This window comes from Xiphophorus maculatus, chromosome 1, assembly GCF_002775205.1.
Source record: "Xiphophorus maculatus strain JP 163 A chromosome 1, X_maculatus-5.0-male, whole genome shotgun sequence".
In the NCBI taxonomy this organism is placed as follows: Eukaryota; Metazoa; Chordata; class Actinopteri; order Cyprinodontiformes; family Poeciliidae; genus Xiphophorus; species Xiphophorus maculatus.
The window spans coordinates 10,085,218-10,113,188 of record NC_036443.1 but is presented as its reverse complement, the minus strand read 5'-3'; the positions used below and the strand labels follow the sequence as shown (position 1 = coordinate 10,113,188).

General features: G+C 38.9%; 3 protein-coding genes and 1 non-coding gene across 4 annotated transcripts; 3 read left to right on the top strand and 1 right to left on the bottom strand.

The window, feature by feature from the left end:
• The first annotated feature begins 1,062 nt into the window (after window positions 1-1,062).
• On the top strand, window positions 1,063-7,773 carry stac3 (SH3 and cysteine rich domain 3). The gene is made up of 13 exons (XM_005800155.2): window positions 1,063-1,400; window positions 2,513-2,553; window positions 3,246-3,324; window positions 3,617-3,773; window positions 3,883-3,980; window positions 4,098-4,158; window positions 4,312-4,409; window positions 4,657-4,723; window positions 4,914-4,963; window positions 5,058-5,140; window positions 5,263-5,314; window positions 5,396-5,533; window positions 5,636-7,773. Exons 2-13 carry the CDS (start codon window positions 2,546-2,548, stop codon window positions 5,741-5,743), a joined length of 999 nt encoding a protein of 332 aa, XP_005800212.1. The 5' UTR covers window positions 1,063-1,400; window positions 2,513-2,545; the 3' UTR covers window positions 5,744-7,773.
• Window positions 7,774-8,110: 337 nt separating this feature from the next.
• LOC111610054 lies at window positions 8,111-8,224 on the bottom strand. Its single transcript, XR_002753479.1, has one exon. It is a non-coding gene; the product is annotated as a U5 spliceosomal RNA (small nuclear RNA).
• A 2,666-nt stretch (window positions 8,225-10,890) lies between these two features.
• LOC102232093 (neurexophilin-2) lies at window positions 10,891-16,430 on the top strand. Its single transcript, XM_023341507.1, has 2 exons — window positions 10,891-11,084; window positions 15,405-16,430. Exons 1-2 carry the CDS (start codon window positions 11,001-11,003, stop codon window positions 16,227-16,229), a joined length of 909 nt encoding a protein of 302 aa, XP_023197275.1. The 5' UTR covers window positions 10,891-11,000; the 3' UTR covers window positions 16,230-16,430.
• Window positions 16,431-16,705: 275 nt separating this feature from the next.
• LOC102232347 (serine hydroxymethyltransferase, mitochondrial) lies at window positions 16,706-26,368 on the top strand. The gene is made up of 12 exons (XM_005800157.3): window positions 16,706-16,853; window positions 17,646-17,837; window positions 19,886-19,965; window positions 21,391-21,591; window positions 23,479-23,560; window positions 23,636-23,758; window positions 23,854-23,993; window positions 24,083-24,245; window positions 24,429-24,528; window positions 24,914-25,069; window positions 25,241-25,348; window positions 25,632-26,368. The coding sequence occupies exons 1-12, from the start codon at window positions 16,731-16,733 to the stop codon at window positions 25,757-25,759; spliced, it is 1,596 nt and encodes a 531-aa protein (XP_005800214.1). The 5' UTR covers window positions 16,706-16,730; the 3' UTR covers window positions 25,760-26,368.
• Window positions 26,369-27,971: the final 1,603 nt, after the last annotated feature.

The following is a 27,971-nucleotide window of genomic DNA, read 5'->3' as shown; positions in this document are numbered from 1 at the left end:
TATAAGATTTTGTTCATTTGTGTAACTTTCACTATTTTCATTGTTCACTGGGGGATGGCATCTGTAAGTTTTTGTTGTTGTTTTTTTTTTGTTTGGTTTTTTGGTCAAACACTTTAAAATTACATTGGCTTTTAAAGATTTGAGTGGAAGCCAATCTTTCCCACTTTAAAAGTGTTTACACATCATGTTAAAACTGGTAAACTGGCCATGTTAAAATGTTATCTCATCAGGACTTGAATGTCTAACAAAGTCAAATTTTTTCTGTCTTACACAGAAGTGTAAAGATGGATGAAAAACAATATTTATTTTATTAGTTCAAATTTATTTGATCAGGTGCAAGACATGGAATATTGCTACAAAAGAAACCGTTCTGTCTTTGAGGCTAACTGTCAGGCCTAATCCGCAGTTAGGCTTTTTAGAAATAGGTTTTGGATTTCATTGCTGTGAATTAGCACAATACAATTACTAACTTTGTGGGAATTGCTAAACTCACTGAGACAGCTTTGGTAAAATTCAAGAAAATGGTCTTTAAATCACTGTGGGACTCCCAACCTATTTGCATTGACTAATGGTTTAATTGTTGAAATGCTCAAATAAAAAAACCCTCAAGCAATAAAGATTTATTTTTGTATTTAGAATTGGGTGAGCACCATAAACAACTGGGTAAAAAAAAAAAAACTTAAATAGACAAATAAGTACATAAGTACATATATGAAATAATAATGATTAAAAAAATGAAATTAATAAATATGAAATCCAGATATGGGGATAGTTTAGAAAAGATTGCATATTCTTTGTTGTGGTGTCATAAAAAATATAAATCTAATTTCTCTGAGCATTACTTCTATTTTAATTTCTTACGGAACGTTCAAATCATTTATGACTGCACGGCTTGTAAACATAATTATGTATAAATACCTGAACTTGCCTCTGTGTGTATTTCTTTGGCCTGTGAACGAATGATAAAAGAGCTGTGTGCGTGTGTGTGTGTGTGTGTGTGTGCGTGCATGTAATGTCGCCACTCGGAGAGAATGTATCTGATTTCCATCGTCGCTGGTGCTCAGTCTGAGGTCCTCAGCTGTTCCGACCCATCAACTTCACATAGCAGGGCTCAGACCTGCCGTGCATACAATTACACCCAGAAAATCATGGATACACATCACAAAGACCTTCCCAAATCTACGAGAGTTTGAGTCACAGAGGGAGCCGAGAATCAGAGAAGAAATTACATGAAGAAAACATCAGAGGGACTACAGACAGAGACTGAATCCTGAGTCCCTGAGTAGAGAGGAAACATTTTGGTCAACTTCCTTCTTAGACTCAACCACACCGAACTAATAATACGACTCATTACCAGCTGGTGAAGACTTCTGTGTGATCTGTACAACTTTGAACTAAAGGTAAGTGTTTCAGCTTAAATGTCGTATTCTTTTATTAAAATATCTCTCTACAGACCAAAAGAGGCTCTGATCTTTTGGTTTGTTTGCCTTGGTTTCCATGAGAAAGTCCAGCTGACACCTATCGATCATAGAAGCAGTATTTCTCCAGTGCTGGATTTCAAAATGTAATTTTTCTTCTTCTTTTTTGACTGCCAGCAACTTCCAAATTTAGTTGAGATGAGATCAAATTTCACCAACCAAGAATAGTTCAGTTTAAGCAGACCAATGCCCCCAAACACTTTGTGTCCTTCAGGTGATTGCTATAAATACTGTAAACGGTGCATTGCAGTTTGGTGCTTCTGCGTTTGAGTTGGAGTATTCACTTTATGGTAAAAGTGGTTCTTTGGTTTTTCCTTTTAACTGTTTTTAATATTATTTGACCAAATTATGCGTTCATGTGTAGTTAAGTGATATTTTTCATGGGCTTACATTTGGTTTCCACTACGTCATCCTCTTTAAATAACATTCATCACATTTAAGTTGTATATAGTAGTGTTTTTTATATGAAGTATGAAGGCAGATTCCCTGGGCAGCATTAGAAATGGGGGTGAACAGGAACAAAATGAAAATAGTAATAATAATGTCTGTCAGTTGTGTCCTGGTCATATTTTCTATTGCTTTTATGCATATGGGCAGTCAATCGGCAGCTGGTTCTTCCATGCATTGACTATATACAGCAGGGGTGGGCACTCCTGGTCCTCGAGGGCCGGTGTCCTGCAACTTTTAGATGCATCTCTACTTCAACACACCTGAGTCAAATAATGAGGTCGTTAACAGGACTCTGGAGAACTTGACTGCACTTAGGAGGAGATTCAGCTGTTGGATTCAGGTGTGTTGGACCAGGGAGACATCTAAGAGTTGCAGGACACCGGCCCTCGAGGACCAGGAGTGCCCACCCCTGATATACAGTATATGTCTACGGCTCATGCAACAAATATAATCATTCATAGCAAAACATGAGACGCACAGCATTTAGAAGCCGTGATCAAAACTGTGGTTGCTTAATTAATCAACATGCATCCTGAATGGGACGGCCAGTAGTGCAGCAATAAAATCGTTCTGATTTCTTTTAGACTTTGGTGTACTGACAAGTTTAGCGTTGCACCATGGACCAGTGAGTACAGTTCCTGCATGCTTCTCCTCCTGCACGCCGTTTAATATCCATATTCATCAACAGCTAAACACTCAGTTCAGTTCTCCTAGTCTTCTTCTACACAATAACAGATAAAGCAACTCCATGTTTAGATGAAGAGACATATTATGTAAGATTTTATTTTGAAAAGGTGTGGAGCTTGTACAAAGTAACATACATTGATTTCTTGAATGTGACATTGGACAAACTTTCAACAGTGTTAGCGGTGGGTTAGGTTCACATGCATGCCCCCTTAGGACCACAAACTTCAATGTATTTTATTGGGAGTGACCATCACAACGTAGGGTACAACTGTCAAAAGGGATGGAAGATGACACATTTTTTAACAAAATTTTTTTACAAATAAAAATATCAAAATTGGTTCAGAAATGGAGTAAATAGCCATTAAAATTAAGCCAAGTTAGCAATGGTATTTCTTTGCCTGCATGTATGACAAAATAGCACTGACTTAAGTCATATTTTACATTAATGTCTTACTTTAGGCAGTTTGATGTTTGCATTTGTTTTCTGACAAGCTGAACAAACTTTTCTTTACTATCTGAACCTTTTTTGTTTTTTCCTTTCTTTTCCTTTGTGTGTGTGCGTGCGTGTGTGTGGGGGGGGTGTGCGGGGGGGTTTGTGGGGGTGTGTGCACGTGTGTGTCTGTGTGTTAGGGAGGATGACAAAAACTCTGTGGATATTCATGACAATCCTCCAGCTCCTGACAACGTAGTGAGGGAAGATGGAGACACTGTGAGTCGTAGCACCATGCTAACCAACCAATGTTAGCAGGGGCATTCCCAGGGTGTTTAAAATAGCCCCAACCTCGAGGCAGGACTACAGTTCGACGGCATTTTTAACATTAAGATTTTGAACTCATCGTGTCTTTTCTGTCTCTTTGATGGGAAAAAAATCTTCTAATAACCAAACCAGAAATGGGGAGTTTTAAAAATAAAGCCATCTTTCCAAATGTCACTGCACATCCAAACCCAGCCTGAAATAAGGGACATAAAAACTTACCTCAGGATTTTATTTGTTTCTCCAGGTCTATTTCATCTATGATGAGGAGGTGGAGGTAGAGGAGAAGGAACCAGAGCCTCCTCCAGAGCCTGTTATTCGGATCAATGACAAACCCCACAAGTTTAAGGACCATTACTGCAAGAAGCCCAAGTTCTGTGACGTCTGTGCTCGCATGATTGTTTGTATGTATTATGCAGGAGACGAACTCATAATACATTCTGCACCTGAACCACTGCTACAACCACATGCTGTCAGGTTCTCCTCACTGATATGCCTTTGCACATCACCTAGTGAACAACAAATTCTGTCTGAGGTGCAAGAACTGCAAGACCAACATCCATCATTCGTGTCAGCACTACGTCGATTTCCAGAAATGCTTTGGAAAAATTGTGGGTTTTTCTTCACTATCCAGCATGCCTTTTACACAGCAAATTCAAATATCTAATTTCTTTGCACCAGTGAAGACAGAGTTGTGTAAAAAAATCAAGCAATGTGTTTTTCTGCAGCCACCAGGCTTCAGACGGGCCTATAGCTCCCCTCTGTACAGCAGTGACCAACCAGACCCAAGTGAGTCCTTCAAAGCTTAAGTTGCACTTGTTCATTCCTAAGATTATACATTTTCTAGACTTGGGGAAAGGAACCCTCACACTGAAAACTGATTGGTGAAATGACTACCGTAAATGATTGTAACTTGGTTTAAAAATAATGTGCTGATACCAGACAACCCGAACCGGAACGACCCCGTCTTTGATACCTTGAGGGTTGGTGTCATCATGGCCAACAAGGAGCGCAAAAAGAATGAAAACGACAAAAAGAATGTGAGTAATTTGGCCATATTTCAATCAAAAAAAATCAAAAGCACAGAAGAAAAAAAAAAAACAAGAGCAGAGGTAGTTTTTTTTTTTTTTTACGTTTCTTTGTAATTTACAGAACCCTCCACATTCAGTGCACTGTTAAAGATGTAAATGGTGCACTAACATTTAAGTGATTTAAACATAAATTTGAAACATCAATAAATGATCATTTTTGTTTAGCATGCTGATTTTCACTTACTGTATCATCTAGATGATGATGATGATGGAAGAGGAGGAAGAAGAAAACCAACAACCCAAAGAAAACGAAGAAGGAGAAGGTAAAACTAAAATTATGATGTCAATTAACATAGTGAATACCACAGATAATTTAGAGGACATCAATCATAACTTGTTCAAACAATTAACAATAGATTACTTTGGTAATGTTCAGAGACACACAGGGTAGATGTCAAAGAAAAAAATAAATCAACCCCTGTTTCGGAGTTACTGTTTCTGGTGTTCATGCAGGGAAGCCTGAAGATAAAAAAGAAAAAGGTGGAGACAAAGCAGATGACAAGGTGAGAGCAAACTCCGTGTTCTTCAACCTGCAGCTGGAGGTAAATAATTTCATCGTTTCTCTCCTGCTGCATCGTCTGTGCTTTTCGTCAAAAGGCCAAAGGTACCTTCACTGGGTCCCACTACTACCTGGCTCTCTACCGCTTCAAAGCCATCGAGAAAGACGACCTTGACTTTCAGTATGTTTGAGAGATCTAAATGAGTCTTAATGCATTCATTTTATAAGTAATGAGACACTTTCCGTTGACGGAATTTGATAAATCAACCCTAATTGCTCAAAACTCCATTTTGACTTGATCAGCCCTGGTGATCGGATCATAGTTCTGGACGATTCCAATGAAGAGTGGTGGAGGGTGGGTTTCAATCCTACATGTAGATTTATAACACTCTGCTGCTGTCAAGATGAACTCTGACATTCTTCCTTATGTCATCAGGGAAAGATGGGAGAGAAGACCGGCTACTTCCCTGCCGACTACCTCATTAAAGTGCGCGCGTCTGAAAGGGTTTTCAAGGTGACCCGCTCCTTTGTGGGCAACAGAGAAATGGGACAAATTACACTCAAGAAGGATCAGGTAAGTTTCCAGAATTTAGCGGGTGCACACTCAAACAACGTGACACATCTTTAAAATAAAAAGAAAGACACAAAATGATAAAAGAAGATAATTGTCTTTTAGATCGTAGTGAAGAAAGGAGATGAGAAAGCTGGCTACCTGAAGGTCAGCACAGGACGCAAGCTGGGCTACTTCCCTGCAGATCTTCTTCAGGAGATCACCTTCACATAAGGTGCAACAACATGCAAGAAAAAAAAAAGATCTACAAAAAAATTTTAAGTTTTCTTTCACTGTGTTTGCTGTGATCTATTTCTGTTGCTGACATGCTGATTATTTGAACAACCTTTCATTATTTTCTTCGACAGCATTTTAGACTGTTGTGTTAAGAACAGACTTGCATTTAAGCGTTGCCTGCTGATATTGTGTAAGCTCAAGTTTTAATAACAAGTAGAAGAATGGAACTACCTTTCTAGAGATGAAGAAGCTAATGCAGATAGCCTGTCCATGATTGTCTATGAGATTAAATAAATATATTTTATTTTTTTCCTTTTAGATACATTTAATAGGCACCAAGTCTCAGTTAAATCTAAATTATTGCATTAAAAACATGTAGACATATTTCATGTTGTATACAGGGTTGTTCAGGAACCTTATAGCTGCACATACTGTATCCTATAAAACTGACTGATAAAGGTGTTCAATAAGACTTAAAAGAAATACATTTTTTGTTTGAGTTAACATAATTTCACATTGAATTATTTTAGGAAAACGTTAACTTTATTTTGAATAAATTTATGAAGTTTTTTTTTATTTATTCATGACTTTCTCTTTCTTTAGGGTGTTTACTATGTAGTGCTACCGACGTGTATTTTTCTTCAAAATGGGAAAATCAAGAGAGTTTTCACTTTTTACACTGTAGTCTAACTGATACATTTACAATAGTGGCTCAAAAAGAAAAAAGCCAAAGAAAACACTGACGCATAGGGATAAAGTATAATATTTGCCATAAAAATATTTAATCCATGTCCAGGTCAAACAAGTTATTAGCATCGCCTCTTAAAATTTCCTATTCTGACTGGAATCTTATCCCCGTCATTTGATCCACTAAAAATAAGGCTACCACAAAACAAGGTTACTATGAAAGAGCTACAATTGGTGGGTTTATTAAACCTACGTTGATATTGTCATCACACAGAGAAGGAATGGTCAGAGACGTAAAAAAATTTGATTTTTTATCACTGTTGGGAAACTCCAGCAAAGAGTATTATTTGAGGATCACCAAGTCTCTGTTTAAATATTTCATTTCAAGGCTTTGGTGCACCAGTGTTGCCGTAGAAAAAAAGCAGAGTACCATTGTAGTTTTCCATAAATAATATAGGAGATGAAGGTGTGTGCATGGACAACCAGTAGGAGGTTGAAAAAGTAAAAAGTGGTGCTCAAATTTGTTGTAAATGTCTTCATTTGTTACTGATTATCTAAGAACGCACTTTTCAGATTTTATGAACATAAAAACACCTAAAAACTTATTCACTAAAGCAAGTTTTGGGCAAAGCCAAATTCAGCTTAACGCTTCATTGTTTATTTTGGAGTCTAATGTTTTGACTGAATGTGATTTCCACAGGAACGTTCCTGGGGGATTAATAAAGCTCTGTGCATCCTAATCTAGACCCTGCAAGCTTATTGATGTACGTGGGACGAGATCAAGACCGTTAATTCAGTCAGATCCAACAGTCGAGTTATGGTAGTTACTGAATATTTAATGCTGGTTCTGACAGAAAAATGCAGTCCATTGAAACTTGCTGAGTTTGGAGCTACATCCCTGTAAACCAGTCAGTGTGCCCATGCTAGTGGTGATGAGAAGAGATTTACTATGCAAATATTGCCAAGTCAATAGGTGCTTTACTGATCGACTCATTGCAAAGAAAACTAAATGCTGATTTTGAATAAAAAGTTCTTCAAGGGGTGCAACATAGTGTTTTTAATTTGTATATTTTTCAGTCATTCTTTTGTTTGTTTTCAGTTGAATTGTGAAAGACATGTCAGATTAAGACTAGAAAAATGTTTTATCAAACAGGGCAAGACCAAAGATACTAATTTCACATATAGTAAAACCCTATATATTTTTTTCCAATACCATTCAAGTATTGTGTTGTAATTTGTGATTAACTGTCTAAAACGTAGCTGTCGATCCTAATGACTCTACCTTTTCCCTTAGCAGACTTTAAAAAGCTTTGTATGTTAAATAAAGTTTTGCCATTTTGTGTCCTGTTTTTCTGATTAATTGTGCAGCAGTCGGAAAGCAAATGCACTTCTTGGCTGCTATATTTAATTTCCTCATTTTTTTTACACCACTAAACCCTGATATTGACGGTCACTGTTGTTACAGTTTTAAGTTATTCTTAAAACTGAGATTTCTCAGCTAATTGTTTTCGGTATCACAGATTGACCACAAAGAACCAGTGAACTTGTGACATCTAGCGGTCACTTGCAGTCATTACAACATGTATATAATATTTTAATCACACAAAGATGGTGGTCACTGACAACTAAAGTCAGAAATATCCAAGTTTCAGTAGTTTTATTGTCACAAGCAAAGAGTGCCCCGCTTTCGCAGGGCGTCAAAAAATTGGGATAAACTCTTGTTGTTCCTCTCCACGGAAATCTTTAGTAAAAGGCGAAAGATTTATACGATCTGAAGAGAAACAAGAGTGCATGCCGAGTGAAGCGCCGGAACGGGACGGCATTCTTTGACACAGCCTTTTCACTGACGGTTTTCCTAAAACAACCTGAGCAAATGTAAACACTGCGAAAATGTATACACACACTTCACTTTCTCAGCTTTGATCGCTACGTTGAAAATAGTAAAAAGGAATTAAAAGCAAAGTAAAGTAAAATAGAACGATGTAAATAATCTTGCGGGCGCTTTGCATTGTGGGTAAAGAGTGACGTAAGGCTAATTCTGTTTACTCTTATTCATAGCATAATGAAAGTTTGGTTGGGATTTCCACTAGGCACAACGTGGCCTAACTTTTGAACGCCGTGGTGTTCTAGATATAGTATCATCATGTTACTGTCTTCCCGCTTTATATGTAACCTGCATACGCTGGTACGCATGCGCAAGCGACTCCGTAGTAACCAAGTAACAATTTGGGGATATATTTGTAATGTCTCTGATCTTCATGTCAAATAAGAAAAAACACTGCCCTTTGTCTTTCTAAAAAAAAAAACAAACAAAAAAAAAAAACATATGTAGTTTAGTGAAAATATGAAAAAGTATTATAAAGACTATTTGTAACACACTGGACTGTGGTGTGTTACAAACAGCCATAATATCACCACACTATTTTTGTTGTGTTTTGTTTCGACGGCTGCACGAGACCTAAAGCCCACAAACCAAGTGGAAATCCGACAGAACTTGAAGTTTCTGTTTATTTACATATGGAAAAAAAAAAGCGACATCTGCTAGTGGCAATATGCTGTGATCTCTTCGTCGCCTTCCGTTTTCATTTTTAAATTCTGTAAACATTTATTAAAATGACTTTCCCAGGAGGGTCTTTTGAAGTTTAGCTTGTTTTTTAAGCTCCCTAAAGAGTGAAATCAGACAGCAATTTCTTACTAAATGGTTAGTTATTATACTGTAGTAACTTTTCTGCTATTATAGACACTTTCTAAAAGCTTAGTTAAAAAGTACATAGATTCCAAGTTACTGCATGTTTAATCCTATTTTCTTTTTCATTGTGACAATCTTTAATCCTTACTCTTATATTCTACAGGACAATCAGACCAATGAGACAACAAGCAATAAGTTTTGCTGTGAAAATAATAAAATGTTTATAATATAACGGGAAAATAATTCATTGAAGAAATTAAATTAATGTGAAATTTCTTCTTAACAGCACGAGCCAAATGACTACAGCACCACTGCCTACTGTTGCTTAATACAGGCTTGAAACTTCAAAAATATTTATGAGGTGATTAGATAAATCATTTTCAAACTGCAAGTTGAATCATTTAAAAAACTTTCATAAAAAATAGTTTCGACATTGGATCATATCTACCTGCAGAAGTATTAATTTCTCCTGAACATTTCAATCTTTTGTAGGATTCCAAGCACAGATTCAATGTATTTGACTGATATTTTTAGTTGATAGACCAACACACAGCAGCACAGTGGAAGAAAATGGATACCAGTAGTTGTTCTTTTGAAGTTCTGGAAATGAAAATTGGAAAAGTGAAGTGGGCATTTGTTCATTTTACCCCAACGCCCCTGATACCACAAGGGCAGCTGGTCAGGGTTGATTGAGTAAGAATGGGGGTTAAATACAGAGCAATCCTGGAAATCAGGCTGATTCATCTCCTAGCAGGGCAACAGTACCTAAACAAACAGCCAGAGTTATACTGGAAGGGTTTAGATCAGCACATTTTCATGTGGAAGGACGGTCCAGTCAAAGTAGAGACCTGAATCCAATTCAGCTTTCATATTGTGGCAAAACATGAAAACTGGTGTCCATAGACTCTCTTCATCTAGTGTGACTTAGCTTAGGCTAAGTTATGCAGTAAAAAATAAGTACAGTTTTAAGGGTCTTGATGTGCAAAGCTGGAAGAGCCGTGCAAATAACCGCCACAAGTTTGAAATTTGTAGAAAAAAATCCTTGAAAACCAAGAAGTTTCTTCCGCTTGAGATTCATGTACTTTTTTTTTTGCATTGTTTTGCATCTTTAAATCCATAGTAAATACATAAGGAGGGCACATGAAGAGTGTCAAACTGGCCAGAAAACGTTGAGCTACTTAGCGTTATCACACACGTTCATTACGGATCTTTCTTTAGGACCTCGGTTCGGTTAGTACTGGTGGGCGATCTGTTGGCTTGAATTGCCAGCGAAAAACTGAAGGAGTGACGCTCACCAGTTGTCAGCACATATATATATTTTTTCCTGAAGAAAGCCCTTGTCATTTTGTCAGCCTCCCTGCGGCTAAAGTACGTGGGGACAGCAGGGATGGCTGTCAAACTGTGCCTGCCTCAAAGAGCCTTTCCTCGGGTTGATGAGTCATAATGAGGGCCGGCCAGGTGCTGAAAATGAGCATGGAGGCAGGTGAAGGGTGTGTGTGTGCGTGTGTGTGTGTGTGTGTGTGTGTTGGTGTGTGTGGGTGTGTGTGTGTGTGTGTGTGTGTGGAACCACTCGGCAGTAGGTTTATACTTACTGGGTAAAATGTTGCTTAGGCAATGCTTTTCTTTTGGGAGAAGATTTTTTTGCTAAGTTTGACTTGCATGTGTGTGTGCAGGCATGCGTGGGCGTGTGTGTGTGTGTGTGTGTGTGTATGCGCTGAAGAGGAGTGAGAGAGAAAGAGGCACAGCGCTGGAGAGGGGGAGAGCTGAAGCGGATTCACTTCAAATCTGGAGGATTTCTAGAGTCTCCTCCAGCCAGGAAGTGAGAGTGCAGGCTTTAATTCAGGAAATCACTCAGACAGACACGCCGCGGCTCTGTGGATGGACGATTGGTGCTGCTGCTGCAGGATGAGGGCTCTTTGTTTGAACTTTGCCATCACCTGTCTGTGGCTCCTTCCCTGCGCGGTGAGTCCACTCTGCAGCTGAGGCTGAGCTTGTTATTTGCTCAAAGTGCTGTTGTTTGCAGTGTAACTCAAATTTGAAGTTCTCCTCGTTGGGGAAAACAAGCAGGAGGTCATAAATCATCTCTTGCCAGCAAATGTGTTTCCTCATCTTCTTGCCTCCAAAAATGAATTAATTTCCATAGATTTCTTTTTTTTCTCTCTCTCTCTCCTTAGGGATTGTTTTTGTGCTGAAAGCTGAAATCATAACCTTTATGATCTCTTTAATATATGTGTATTTATACAACATGATATGTATTGAATAGAGATTCATAAATCTGGTCAGTCTGCCAAATTTTATATTTAAATTGCTTTATTCGTAGCATTTAACTTTCAGATTTTGTGGCAATCCTCTGTTCTATTTCTTATTTTTTTGCTGCAAAATTCAAAATGCTGTTTTGACAGAATGAAGTAAAAACATAAACATGTTTTTGTCACATAGGGCATGGTTCATTATTCTGTGAAACAGCACAGTTCCTCTGAGCAGCTCCTGCTCTCTTGTTTGTGATTTTCTTCCAGGTGCAGCTGTAATTTATTATGCACTCCTGAATTTATTTTTCTGCCCAAACAAATAATTTGTAACACCTAACTTCACCGGCGAACTTGCTAAGTAAAAAAAAAAAAAAAAAAAAAAGCAAAAAGCTCAAAGCAACGTCATTTTGAGCTGTAAAAGGTGAAGCAAATGACTTCAGAGGGTCTCTCGGTTTTGAAAGAGTTTAAGCTCCTCAGGGTTTGAAGGCTGTTGTTTTTATGTTTTCTTTATGCTTATAAAACTGTCACATTAAGGATTTTCCTGCCAGCGGCAAGAATATTCTCCCCGTCCTTAGATAAAACAATGCCTTCAGCTCACTATTTTTTTATTCTTTAGCAATTTAATTCAATGCTATTTATTTTTATTTTATTTTATTTTTTTACCTTTGCTGGTGCCTCCTTGCAAGTGTTGTGCTTGCATCCTCTCCTCTCCACCATTGCTCAGTCGCAGTCATTGTGCTGGCATCTTGACACTGAGCCGGTGACACGGCTGTCACATTGTGAGCTCCAATTAGGCTAGGTGAGAACAGCACATAGGTTTTAGGCTTGCAACAATAGGCACAGCCGGAGCACACTCAGGTGTAGGTGCGGGCTCAAGTAGAGGCGCAAAGAGCCAAAAACTTTCGTTCGTTTTTTTTTTTTTTTTTTCCTTCTTCACTTCGATGTAAACAAGCTGAGCAGAACCTTCTGCACCTCTTGTTAAATACCAAATGCAAAAGTATTTATATCCCATTAACTTGAATCTATATTGTTGGGATTTTATGTGATTGACCAGCAATATTCCAAGTTCTGGACATCTCACTGTTCAGTGTTGTGCAACTTGCCGTCCACCAGAAAGCATAACAAAGAGAGCTTTAATTAGAGAAGTAGATACAAAGTTCGTGGAGCAGCTGCACAAAGGAAGAGCTCAGGTAGGCGAATCTGTTGACAGGATGAATATTGGTTGTTCAATGATCTAATCTAGGAAGAGTGGCAAGAAAAATCTCATAATTGTTCAAATAAAATCATAAGAAGTCTCGTTAAAAGCCTTTCTACGAATCACGGAGCAAATATGTGGAAGAATGTGTCCTGCTCAGATGGTAACTAAACATTTTCTGGCCTACAAGAACAGAAAATTCACTAGCAAAAAAACCAAAGATTCAGATTACTGTGAACTCACAGCCATGCTGAACGTGGAATAAATTACATCAGGAGTGTCCAAAGTGAGGCACGGTGGCCATTTGCAGCCCTCTGAATGATTTTAGTGCATATGGACACTTTTATATCTTTTATATCTTTAAGTGTAAAATTTTCAATCTTCTTAAAATAATAAAAAAAACCACTTATCATTTCTCATTCATCAACCAGGTTCCTGCATTCATCTTAATTTTGTTGTAAATGGATCCACTGACTTGCAGCGACTTCTACTCAGAGCAGCAGAAGTTTTGAGGCCTCTCTGTGACGATTTCAATTTTAACAAATTGAAAACAGACCCTGAAAACATCCAGACCCTGAAAACGGATCTTTATCCAATCAGACTCAGCTTGAGTCCTTTAGGAAGAAGAATGAAGAGGAACGTCAGTCTCTGGATGTGCGAAGCAGGCAGAGACTGACATCTCCTTTCAGAAAAGAATGGCTCTGCAAAGTATGAACTCACAGTGACTATACGTGCAGTTTTCACATTTTTATTGGGTAAAACTGAATCTTAATCCCTATCCTTCATACAAAATTCTTATAAAATAGACTGAAGCCTGTTATTGTTCTGTGACAAAGCAGGCACTATATATTCTAACTGAGCTTTGGATCCACAAAGACTTAAGACTTAAGGTCCTTCAGCCCAAGTTATACCCTTGATGTACATTTGTGGTATCTAACATGTCATGTTTTGCGTAGCTGCTGTGTGGTCAGTATCAGGGACTCTACTCACAGTAACACCCTCACTAAGGGATTATTTTTGGAGGATTTTGTGTGTTAATTAGACCCTATAGCAGGAGATTGCCTACTTCAAACCAAGCTGGTTTATCAATAGGATGTGCTCAGTGTTTAATAATTTTTAGCTGTTTAGTTAAAATAAAAAATAAAAAAACACTACATGTTTGTTTCGTGTGAAAACAGAAGATCACAAAACTACTTCTCTCTGTTGCCATGTTATTCAGGACTGGTTTTAGTCCAACACTCTCTGAGCGTCCCTGAAGTAAACACTGCTTCCCGAAAACAGGGCCGCGACATTAAACAGCCTACGTGTTTTAAATAACGGGTGACACGAAACAAAATCACGTTTATTGTTTGGAAGAACACGCTGATCTGAATTCTCCCCGTGCCTCCGCCACAGATCGTTTTGCTATTGTTTGTCAAATAGTTATTGACATATTAATTTGATCAATAAGCATAGCTTCTGACATTTGAGGCGCCTGCTATTCTAAGAAATACACAGCTGCGAAGAGATAAGTTTAGAAATACGCCTTTCCCGTGTAAGTAAATTCTTCTTCTCCTTGGAGGAAAAATAAGAAAAGAGTTTGTGATCTAAACAGGATTTACTAATAAACCTCAAAAAGTAGATGAAGAGGATGATGTGGACAGGGATGGGGAAATTTAATATAATAAAGCTATACTTAGTCCCCTAATGATTCCAAGTATACCATTCATGAGCATGTTAGAATATAAGAATGAATGATTGAGAGGAAGATGAATAGGGGACAGGAGAGAAGGAGCTCTTCAACATATTGCGTCGCTTCTGACTAAAGATATGCTGAAGTAGCTTCATCGTTCTTATTTAGTTATTTATTTGGTTTTAAAAAGGTCCTTCTCAAACAAATAAATAAATTACTGGATGTAGCCTATCATCAAGGTTGCACAGAAAGGATGACTGACAGTTTTAACAGGGGGCCCAGCTGAAGGACAACTGAAAACAGATTATAATTTGTTAATGGCAGTTTGATTGTGACATGCCAGTTTGCCTGAAGGAAATAACTTATTGATCAGCAGCAGTTTTAGAGGAGACTGAAATAATTATTTTAATCGATTATTTGATAGTGTTTAGTGTACTTACAGTGAAATTGTTCTTCTTTTGTGGTCACCCTGATGGGTAAGTCTGTATTGTATCATTTTTATATTATTTCAAGGTAGTTTATTATGGAAAATGAGTTGAAATCTATTTCACTTGATTTCAGTTCATGTACCAAAGTGCAGCAAGCATGTGGCATATGCCTGAATAAATTAGTTATGCTTTCCACTGAGGCACATTTGTCAAATTAAAAGTGCCCTTAAATGAATAATTCTTACATGACTATCAAGCATGCTTTTCATGTATAAAAAAATACATAGTTTTGTTGGTTTATGTAAAATTTCAATCTTAAATGTCATAAATTTCAATCTTAAATGTCACATTTTCATTAGCTGTCAGATGAAAATCATCACGATTAACAGAAACAAGGCTTAAAAATATAAATAATTCATCTGCATACGGTGTTTCACTTAGTGAATTGAGTTACTGAAATAAATAAACGTTTCCGTGATATTCTTAATGATCAGGTATTACTGCACATTTTACTGTACCTGCATGATACACACCCAAACCATGTTTCCACTTCACCTTAATGCACTACTTTGTATTGACAAATTGCATGAAATCCAAATGAATTCCAGTGAAGTTTCCGGTTGTAGCATGGCAAAATGCGGAAAAGCTCGACTTAAACATTAACTGTTTCAACTACAGCTTTTTGATAGGGTCAGTCAACTGTTGAGCAAATAATCCATCTAATATATTTTTCTGCAGGTACAGGAGTCATCTGGTCCTCTAAGCCTAAAGAGCAAACAATGGAGGGCCGCTGGCGCAGGAGAAGAACCCGAGGGAGCAGCACTGAAGGTTAAACATGTATCCAAAGACTTACAAATCATCTCCACCAAACACAAAACCCAAACATACGGCGCGCTGAGCCCCTACGGCTGGCCGCAGAACTTTTCACAAGCTCCAGACCAGTATCTGTACGGCGCTCCTCCCAAATCCAAGCCTCCTGCCAAAACCTCCACAAAGGCCAAGAAGATCCTGGGCTGGGGGGATTTCTACTTCAACGTGAAAACCGTGAAGTTCAGCCTCCTGGTGACTGGAAAAATCGTGGACCACATCAATGGAACGTTCAGCGTCTACTTCCGGCACAACTCTTCCCGTCTGGGGAACATATCCGTCAGCATCGTCCCGCCATCCAAAGCAGTGGGCTGGGAGGTTCTCGATGGTGCGGTCGACAGCAGCCCCAATAAAAACTCTGTCCTGTTCCCAGATCTGATTCCCCCGTCGTCCACCAGCTCCGCTCCTACTGAGCATCAGAAATATCAGCGGGACATGATGATGGTGACTGAGCTCAACTGCCGCATCGAGTACCAGCGAACCAACCGGTCCAAGAAGACCAAGCCGTGCATGTACGATCCAGGGCAGACCTGCTACTCGGAAAACACACAGTCCCAGGCAGCATGGATCTGCGCCAAACCCTTCAAGGTCATATGCATCTTCATCGCCTTCACTGGCACGGACTACAGGCTGGTGCAGAAGGTCTGTCCGGATCACAACTTTCAGGCAGAGCAGAACCAGCAGCACCTCGGATGAGCAGAGACTCCACAGCTGGAACATTTACTGTTTATACTGTATATTCATCATACAACCACAAAAAAAAAAGAAAAAAGAAATCCTGGGATTCTGAAATTGAAAGCTTTTGGAATCATTTCTGACTAGAAATGCCCACTGAAGCGGTTTAAGAGAGCAGTGTGACTTTGTAAATAGTTTTAACATGAAACTGCTCCCATTATTCCACATGTCTTTCCTAAAAGAAAAGTTAGTGATATACTTGATTCTCCCATTTTCTACAGCTCCTAAGTTTGATAAGTCAAACTTTGGATTTCATTATTCTATACAATGTATATATTTATAAATCTAAGATTGTCTTCAATTACACCGATGGATGTTTGTGTTTTCTCTAATCTGGAAACTATGTTCTTTACTGATTCGTGTTAAGAAGCATCTGTTGACTCCATTTGTCATCTAGACTAAAGAGAACCAATTCAGAGGCAGATTTAATGCACTTTTCATGTTATCAGTGACAGACTACGCATGTACCTGGCGTCGGTCCAGAATGATTGCGCGTTCACCCTTTGCACCTTCAAAGTTTCCAGTTTTCCCCGGAGCTCTGCTGTCACAAACATGCTCTCCCTGTCATTGCGGCAGACACTGAGGGTGAGTAATTTTGTCTGATGGATTCATTGCACAACGATGCAAATGTATATTATCTAAAGGACTTATTTTCCTCTCTGCACATTGGAGCGGTTGTTACTAAATAACTTAAATATTGCAAACTAGGTCAGCATGCCATTGTAGTTCATCTCAACCCTGCCAGAGCTCTCTTCATGCAACATGCATGGTTTCATTGTCTGTCATAAGAAGTGACAAAAAGCAGCGAAGTCTGTTTTATTTTGCAAAGCGTATGCCAAACGAATAGATATAAGAATCCTATTTTTGTGCGTATTTCTGGTTTAGCACTGAACTAGCTATAAGGGCGAAGTAGCTCCTGGTTCCAAAAGTGTCATGTATGCATACCTGCTTTAACAAACAAGATCCTGGTGGTCAGTCTACGTAGACTTTTCCAGTCCAAGGATTTCCATAACTGCCCTGCTGAATAGCGCATTTGTTTTTGCACAGCCTTTCACTTAATGGCTTTTGCTCAGAACATCAAAAGACACATTATTAAGTCATTCTTTCAAACCCTTCCTGCAGCGTATCATAATTTCAAGTGATGAAAGCATTTTTCACCTAAGCTCAGCCTTCAAGAGCATTTCAAAAGATGCCAAAATCACTTCTTTAAAAAAAAAAAAAAACAACACTCCGTTTTAGCAGCACAAACACAAAGGATCGTTGTGACTTTCTGCTGAAGGTCTTAGTAACATTTAACGTTCATTATTTAAGAAGCACATGTTTTCTTAGTGAGTGACAAAGTTAATTTTGTTCTTTTTCCTTTGTGTCATGCTGAAGCCCCTCTTCCTCAGAGTCTCGGGCTGTTTGGGGAGAGAGGGGCAGGTCGCCTCAGAGCCATGCAGGCTGAAGCACAGCGGCGGCGGATGGACGGGGCAGGAAGGTTTGGCCCAGGATGACCCAGAGATGTGGAGTCTCCTGCAGCAGGAGAAGGACAGGCAGTGTCGGGGACTGGAGCTCATCGCGTCAGAGGTGAGAGTGCAGAGAGAAGGGAGGAGCAAAAACAAAGAGACAACTAATAGCTAGGAGTGCATCTACAGTGACCACAAAGAAAACATACGCTTTATTGTACTTTAGTGGGGTTTTTACGTTGGTTCAATAACAATTTATACTACAATCAAATTTTACACATGAATTAAGAAAGGGAATAGATTTTATTTAGTGGTCTCACAGTGAAAGGGGCTGAACACATATGCACTTAAATGTGCATTTGGAGTCCACAGTACAGTACAAGCTGAACTGTGAACTTCAGTTCACAGTTATGCACAAATTCATGTTGCCTTACCGTAGTAAATTCCTTTCAAATACAGATAAATGCTACATATTAGAATAGTAACACACGGTACTCTGGGGCCAGACACAAGATGACAGAAAACAGTTTTGATGGGGTTACAAAAGCAAAATTAAGAGAAATGCCAGGGTTTAGACAAACAAACAAAAAAGCGAAATGACAGAAACTCATATAGATCTTTAGAAGTTATGAATCTGGAGTTGACAAGGACTAACATCAGAAAAACGACAAGAACTCATTCACTATCGATTTTTTTTTTTACGTAAAACGTGATGGACGTCAGTCTGTTGCAGAACTGTTTAAATATTTGCTCTTTGCTTGGAATCCAGTAAGTGTGTGTGTGTGCGTGCGGGGGTGTGTGGGTGTTTGGGGGTCTGGGGGTGTGTGTGTGAAAGCTGTGCTGGAGAAGCAACTGGGTTTGACAGCTGAACTCCACACAGAACAACATTTAGAAAATCACCATACAGTTTTTCTCCTTTCAGTTCGATTCATTTTGGCTTCTCTCCCAGCAAAGAAAACTGACCACCGAACACTGAAAACCTTGTGAGTTTTTTAGATTGTTTTTTTTTGTAACAAAATTGGACATATGGATGTCTAATATCAATTTTAAACAATACTGAAAAAATCTACTCATTTTCCTCATCTTGAATTTGACTGTCACCTGTCAGTAAAACTAATGACAAAGATTTTACCTGGAAAACTGAAGTCTGAACTAGAAGCTGTGAAACAAAAAGCAGAAAAACTAAATGTATCTGCAACGTCCAACTTAAGCTGGGAACTGCTAACTCTAAAACTGAAACAATTTTCTCTTCAAAATTATTTAATCCAAATTGAAGTTGTAGAAAATTAACCAAGTCTCGTTTCTTGCGTTATGGACTAGTTATGAGCCCAAACATTTATTATCCACATTGATATCTCAAAGATTGTCATCTTAATGAGCGAGTGATGTCAGTCATTCACCAGTGTAGGACGAGTCCCAGAGGAGAACTTCCTGTGTTTTTTAGATCAATGCCATATTATCCCATTAGCTTTCCCATGTGTGTTCTTTATTGATCTCCACATTTTGAGAGGCGAAGAAGAGGAGGAAGGGAAGTCGAGTATGAGTGTGTATTTTTGTGTGTCAGGATAGTGTTTCAAAAATGTCACAGAAAGAGTTCTGTGTCAGACAGGGAGCTTGTTTTAAACCTCTCTGGGATGATTGAGGGATCCCTGAACAGTGACAGGTTTAGTATAATAAGACTTACAGAGAGGGATGAGGGGGGAGGAGGAGGGGGGGGAGGAGGTGAGGATGCGGGAGAGGAAGAGGTAAAAAAAAAAAAAGTAAAAAAAATAAGCCGGAGTGAGAGTGGGAGAAGAGAAAAAACTGACAGAAGGAGGAAAAATCATTTGCATTCAGTTCTGTTTCTGCAGCTTTCTCTCCTCTTATATATATAAAAAAGCTTCAGACAGCCATTTATGGGAGGCCCACAAAAGAATTCACAAAGTAAGATTTTATCATCCATTATATTTTGCAACACAGAAAGTCATTGTTTTTTGGGGGATTATTTTAGCTTGCATGTGAAAGGAAAGCCAATCCAAAAGCATGAAGGAGCTAAATTTATATAGTGGTCACAGTCTCTGGCAGTAAAGCCTTCTCTGGGTAAATAAAGCTATATTTGGATAGTCTGTTCAGATTTTTTTTTTAAGGCATATGTGCGGATGCCGACACTGTGCTTGGTTGTCCTGTCAGAATTTCTGCAGCCGTGCAGCCCTGGAGGCACAGGGTTCCTGTCTGAACAATAAATACTCTGAGGGATACCCTGGGCAACGGTAAGCACCAAAACACAACTCAATTATAATATGTTGCAATCATCATCTAAAAACATACATACACGTCATTTTGTCAGGTCGAGTTTTCAGTTTTTCTTATTGGGATGAAGTTTGAAAGTGGAATAGAGTGGACTGCTTTTTGCTGAAGAGTCATTCTGAATACCTGACAAACCCTCACCGGTCCGAGATGCTGTTAAATTATACAGCAGTGATGTAATGCAATCGTTTGTGGAGAAGGCAATACGGTTTTTGACACGACACCATCTCGAAGACAACTGTATGGTGTAATATCATGCGGCGCTGCTACGAGGAACAACACTGTGCACTGCAACATCGTGCAATGCAGCACACTGTACTGTGCAGGTATCCAACCACCTGTTTAGGTTTTCTCAAGTTTATCTTCCAACAATAAACTTTGTACATTTGCTACGTAAAACGGATGCGAGAGGATAGAGTTGGATTCTTCCCAGAAAACACAAAGGATAAACACAAATGTTCACATGTTCAAATAGTGAACCCCCAACTTGCCAAATAAAAAAAAACTCAACCCTAATCATTATTATCAAATTTAAAGTAAATGTTCAGGAGGGCGTTCTCTTTCTAACCACTGCAAATTTATGAACTACCAATGGAAGATTTTACTAAAAAACAAAGTTTTCAAAAGTACGTTAAACAAACATGATGTTTCTGCTCAGCGTCAGGCCCCTGACGTCAGAAGAGTGGGTCTAAGGTTTTACAGTAGACAGAGAGAAGTACATTAACACAAAGAAGTAATTTTTTTTTACTTTAGTCAACACTATGTTGTTCAATTGATGTTGCACAGACTCTGATGTGGCTTTTAAAGCATCTTCATTTAGTCAAGCGATCGTTTTCTGGTGTAGACAGGAGTGTTCCTGTTTGACCCAGAATATGGATCTTTGCTTTATAGAGGTTGCGCTATCGACTATAGCTGATATAATTATTTAATTTAAACATTTCATCTCCAACATTCTTATTCAACTATAAATAGAGCAGGTACACATTATGGCAACCTTTAGGTGTGACATTCTTCAACCTCTGTGCGCATTTATAGCAACACTTCCTTTCCTGTCATGTATTTCTATTACATTAAAAATGCTACACTTAGCATTATCTGCATGACTAATATGACATATGATTATTTGTGCAATGCAGGAAGATTAAATATAAACTGTCACTTTATGGCAATACATAACAAACTATCACTCACTACACTGGGGAGTCATTTGATGCTACTTAGATTGTGTCTTATGATGCAATATTGTACAACATGGTGATACAGATAAGTAGATAAGTTGAATGCAACAATATAATTAATAAATTATACAAGCTGGTTTAATAAGTAATGATAGAAGTTAATTAAAAAAAACACTTAAGTCAATGCATGTGAATGTGTGTCTCTTTCAGGTACTACGGCGGTGCAGAGATTGTTGACCAGATTGAGCTGCTTTGCCAGCGACGAGCGCTCGCCGCCTTCGGTCTGGACCCAAACCTGTGGGGCGTCAACGTCCAGCCCTACTCGGGGTCCCCAGCTAACTTTGCAGCCTACACCTCTGTGCTGAAGCCTCATGACCGAATCATGGGCCTGGACCTACCGGACGGTGGACAGTGAGTAAATGTGCTCCCTGATCATAATGATATTCCGCTAAAAGGAGATTTGGTTACTTGTGAAAAAGTAGCAACGCCTGTAATCCTGCTGTCACGTTAAAATCCCGTTGAGAAGAAATACATTTTATTTAAACAATTTGACAGAAAGGAATCTGCAACATCAATATTTTATGTGCTAAAACAATGTCATTACACAAATATTTACCTGTTTAGATGATGTGCAATCATGTAAAAAACTCCCAAATGAATCCCTGAGACATGCAAATCTCCCATTAAAACACAATTTACAGCTATTTATTCAAATATCTCAGTTTTTTCATTTCATGCTTCAGACTCTCTCACCAGTCTGACAGATTCTGCAATTATTAGTTCCCACATTTTAGTTATTAGTATCACAAAAGAGCGTCACTTGGCCCAGCGGGTATTTCCTACAAGAAAGTGAACGTTGTTTTTTGGACTTAACGTCAAGAAGAGGTTGAGTGTGATTAAAGTTTTTGGTCTCATAGACTGGAGCTGTCACACGGTGACACTCTCTTTGAAATGGGCTCATTTTAATTTCACAGACACTCACGGAACAGAAGGAAATGAAGGCGCTCCACGTAAAGTTAATACCATTGCTGGCCGGGCGTTGAAGAACAGAAAGACAGAAGAGACAGTTCTATATAATGTTCTATATATTTGCTATTAAGGCACAGTAATAGATTTCTGCTATTACATTAAATATATCCAGTTTAATGTATTTGGCAGAATACACACTAATTAACTTTTCCGTAAATGTACCAGACGTATATTTTTCATGCTCTTAGTTAATTGTAATGAAAGCATCAACTTATAATACTGTGATATAATGCCCACTTTTTAAAGCCCAGTGGAAGATTCTGGTGAAAACCTCCCACCCATAGAAACATAAATACCTGTTTTACATTTAGTTACCCCCACCTGGGGTCAATGCTTGAAGATCTTTGGTGGTAGCAAATAATAAGCCTACTGTAGCAGATTTTGTTTTAATAAACAAATTTGCTCCTCTCATGGATCAGTCCTTTTTTTGCTTAGATCGTCTCACAAAGTCTTAGTCTATCAACATATTTTATTAGGATTTTATGTGACAGACCAAGACAGATCAGTGTAAAATTGTGAGCTTGACAGATAACAATACTCACTTGCATTTTTTTCACAAAAACAAATCGTAAAAGAGCGATTATTATTCAACCCTCCTAAATCCATACCTTGCAGAACCATCTTCCACTGAAAGCATTTTGGAGAATGTCTGATATTTTTCTAACTAAATGTTTTCATTTGGATTTTAGTTTAGACTTTGACTAAACCCTTTTAACTAAATAGTATGTTTTGATGTAAACCATTTCGTTGGAGCTCTGGCCGTACGTATGTGTGGGGTTGTTGTTATTCTGAACCTGCTCCGCAGTGGAATGCTTTTTAGCTTCTATCAGCTTTTCTTTTAGCTTTTTCCTTTCACTTCACTGTCAACTCTGACCAGCTTCCCTGTCCCTGCTGACAAAAGCATGATGGTGCCACCACCATGTTTCACTATGGGTACGGGGTTTTCAGGGTGACGTGCAACGTCTGTTTTCGGCCATATGTAGCGTTTTATTGTAGACAGTGTAGCTTAATTTTGGCTTTATCTGACTAAAGCACCATCTTTATTGTCTCTCCTTGCGGAGAATTGCAGTTGGCCATTCTGGGCGTTTCTGTAGCTTTCTATAAAACAGATACACTAATCCCAAAGCAACATCTGAAAAAGAGACTTTCCATAAACTGAAATAACATATGAATAATATTTATCATTCTGAGGATATGTGACGATTCAGACTGGTGAGAAAACATTTACTGCTGCAGTCTGTGTTGTAATCTTATTCCGCTGTGTTTCAGCTTGACCCATGGCTACATGACTGACAACAAGAGAATCTCTGCCACCTCTATCTACTTCGAGTCCATGCCTTACAAGCTGAATGTGAGTGCTTGGTAGACTTCAGACAGTAAATTTGTGAAGGATTTTTAATAACAAAGTGTTGTGCTACGACCTCAGCCTCAAACGGGTCTGATTGATTATGACCAGCTGGAGAAGACAGCCCGCCTCTTCAGACCCAAACTCATCATCGCAGGAACCAGCGCCTACTCTCGCCTTATCGACTACGCTCGCATGAAGAAGGTCCGACCTAATTGTATGTCTTTCAACGAAAATCTTTGTAGTAACTTACCAGGTTTTTGAGAAACGTTTTGTTACGGTCTCTGTGTGTGTTTCAGCTGTGTGAGGAGCTGAACGCCTACCTGCTGGCTGACATGGCTCATATCAGCGGTCTGGTGGCAGCTGGCGCCGTTCCTACTCCCTTTAAATACGCTGACCTGGTCACAACCACTACCCATAAGTCCCTGAGAGGAGCGAGGTACCAAATTTCCATCTAATGCAGCTTTCAAACAGCATTATGACGAATCAAGACGAACAGTCAGACGGCTTCCTGTCTCCGCTCTGCAGGGCTGGTCTGATCTTCTTCCGGAAAGGTTTGCGGTCGGTGGACGCCAAAGGTCGAGAGGTGCCCTATGACCTCCAGGACAGGGTGAACTTTGCGGTGTTCCCATCACTTCAAGGAGGACCGCACAACCACGCCATAGCCGGAGTGGCTGTGGCCCTCAGACAGGTCCAGATGGTTGTTTTAGTCGCCGATATTCAGTCATGTCCAGTAATAAACGTAATAATTAGAGAGGAAAATCCTTGGGAGAAAACAAACCTAAGAACCGGCAGAATTTCAGCAGCTCATGAATAAAACATTAAAGTGCAGTATTTTCCTTTTTTCACGCAGCATAATTTCATGTCTCTGCAGGCTTCCACTCCCATGTTCAAACAGTACATCGCTCAGGTCCTTCTGAATGCCAAAGCCATGGCCGGCGCTCTACTGAAGAAAGGCTACACCCTGGTGTCAGGTGAACGCTTCATACACATTAACAGACGTGTAAAAGAAACATGAAACTGGCTGCTTCCATGCCTCTCATAACATAGCATAAGCACTTTGAAGGTACTTCATGCACTCGCCCCCTTTTGTCATTCACAGCCCACTAATTTGCTTTTTTTTGTTTTGCTGACTTCTTAAAGTGAGCTTTCACTTTACTGTTGAATGCATAAGAAGCGTCACTGAAAAGGAATTTTTAACAAGGCAGAGTTAGTGTTTTCCAGCGTCAGCAAAAAAGGGTTCGGATGAAGTGAGAAGAATCGGCTCATTTTATTCAGTCAGACGTGTTCTGTAAAAATCGACTTAATGAAGCTTTGACTTGCACTTACCCTACTTCGCTCTCATCTTCCTCCTCCTAGGCGGAACCGACAACCACCTGGTATTGGTTGACCTTCGACCTCGCGGGATAGATGGAGCCCGAGCAGAGAGGGTCCTAGAGCTGGTGTCCATCACAGCCAACAAAAACACCTGTCCGGGTGACAAGAGCGCCCTCACTCCAGGAGGACTCAGACTCGGTAAACAAACTCATGATTATTCATTTTAATATTGAGGATGTAGAAAATGCATCTCCTGTTTAGTAAAGAAGTTTGTGTACATTTATTCTAATGCATACTGGGTTATTTTCTGCTGTTGTTTTTGTTTGTTTTTCTTCACTTTGCTTACTATCTTAATATTTTTTGCTAAAGGAGCTCCAGCTCTGACTTCTCGACAGTTTAAGGAGGGAGACTTTGAGAAGGTTGTGGATTTCATAGATGAAGGGATTCGGATCGCTCTGAGTGTGAAGCAGAAAACTGGTGAGACAGTTTTGCTGTGATAATTAATTGGGCAAGAGACTTTATGCTTCGTAAATGAAAAAGAAAAATCTAATTTAAGAGCAAAAAAACCCAAAAAACGATCAAAACACATCACTCTGTGTCATGAATCATGGGATTTACTTTTTGAGCTCAGTTCCTGAATTTTCTTTTACTTCATCTTGAACTGAAGAAGACTAAGAAGACCAACTTGTTGACATATTGTAGAGTACCGTAACATTTCTTTTTGGCACTTTTTTACACATTTCTTTTTTCCTCCCATCAGGAAACTTAGCCAGCTTCAAGTCCTTCCTGCTAAAGGACCCTGACACAGTAAAGCTCATTGCAGAGCTCCGCCATCGGGTGGAGCTATTTGCCAGACCCTTCCCCATGCCAGGATTCACAGATCACTAAAAGAGGACACGCAAAGCGGGCTTCTCTCCAGCGACGTCACCTTCTGTCGACTTCCTGTGGAGCTGTAACATACGAATGTCACCATTTTATTTTGATCAACGCCGCATTGTTGATGAGTTTTCTGCTCATGATGGAAAAATGTAAACACAATCTTTTTAATGAAAGAGTTTCATCTGAGGCCTTGGTAATTAATGGCTGGTGTACAAAACGATGCATTGAATATTGATGTACAGCTGTGAAGAAAAGCATTTCAGTATAATTGTTGATCAAAGTCAGACATGAATAAAGCAAGAAATCAAGTTTGCACAACGTTGCGTTTTGAACTGTTTTCTTAAGACATTCTGATGACCAAATTAAATAATAAGAAATGAAAGCTTTCGTGTTACATTTGGTTGGACCTAAAATCAGATGTATTGGATTCAGTAGAAACAGCTCCAAGGAGCTACTGTCTTTCCAGACAGTAGGTTGTGTCAACAATTTGTGTTATTTGTTTTTGTCTGGCTTGATTTTGTGAGTAACATAGTAATTCCAGTCTTAATTGTTACTAAGCGACGTCTGAAGGAAATTATGTGTGATTGCAAAAAGAAAATAAACAAGGGTAAATGTGGATTTCTGGGTTAGATATGAGGATAATAGTTTGTAATTTAAGAAGGGAGCGTCTCCTGTGGCTTAAAAACAATGATCTGAATGAAACAGCTGGCATTTCCTGCCATCATTTCCGCCTGGTGTTCAGGGAATATAGTAGGAAAAAATGAAAAAATAAAAAAGGTGATTTCTGAACAAGATGAGAAATGTGTCGGAAAGGTTGGAGTCACTGTTTCAGAAGGTTTTTATCAACCTTTTTATCTGCTTTGTACATGCCTGTTTTGTTTGGTGTGTTTTTTTCAAATCAAAGGAAGTGTCCACCACAAATTGTCAGTATGGATTTGACAACATATTTAGACATAAAAATATAATAATAATTTGCCAGAAAAAGTAATAAAAATTAAGGGTATTTAGAGTTGCTTTTTTTGAATCACAAGTTGTGAATATATCAAAAATGAAAAAAGCTAAAAAATATGTCTAGAGGCTAAAATGCAATTTCCCCAAATCCCAGAATCCCTTGTCATAACTGTGTGAGGACATAATGGTGTAATTAAAACCAGAATCTCTTGGTAACTATGACAACATGCTATGCTAGCGGTCCCATCCATGGTTAAAAAACGGTGGAGGTTGTATCATGCTGTGGATTTGCTTTACAGCATATTGCAAGGAGAACAACGAAAACTTTAGAGCTAACTGTGTTACTGTATCAAACTATGTCTGAGTCTTTAAGCACAAATGAGACTAAAGTCACAGAACAAAGTCAATTTAAAACAGCAGGAACAAAAACACAACTTTACTGCAGTCAGACTTCAGCTGATCCTCACCCAGAGCCTTTGGGAAGCCAAAATCTGTTATTCGAACAAACACAAACTCTAAAGAGCCTCCGGGCGAAGGAGTGATAGTGTCAGACAGTTGCTGAATAAACTTCTCAAGATGAAAGAAACCATTTTTAATTTTTTTTTGTTTGTTTAAAATACCTTTATGTTTTAGTTTGTTCCTTTTCTGGTTCATCAAGAAGTACCAACATTCAGACTTCATGAATGTCCCGATTTGGAAAACTCTGAATAAAAAATATGAGGTCAAATGCTTTGCTATGAACAGAAACAGTCGAAGACTTTATGTGACAGAGAACATTGATGCTTATTTTATGTTCTACTCATGACACTGACAATCATTTGTAGATTAAACAGACTGTTGTAAAAATGAGAAGATGAGAGTCCTATGGGACATCAGTCCTTCATTGTCCTCACTAAACTTTCAACAATTGCTTATTTATACATTTGATTCCCACTGTTCCTCAGATCTTTATTCGCTCTAACACTTAAGATGTTCTAATTTTATCCCCCTTCTGATAAAATTAGGAACTTTATTTCACACACAAAGAGGTTGACCAAGTGGCACAAAACCAGCCAACAACATGAACTTCTGATGCTAAATATTTGAGCACTCACTCAGCAAAACACTGAAAGGACTTTTGTTCTGAGTCGGACGTCTCCAACTCGCTTTTTTGTCTGTTCTCCAGTTTTGTTTTTTTTCCAGCTGAAGATTTTTGCCAGAGGAATGTGTATCGTCTCCAGAGATTTATGGCTGAACTCAGGGTCGGCGAGGTTGGGTCGAGTTCTCAGCT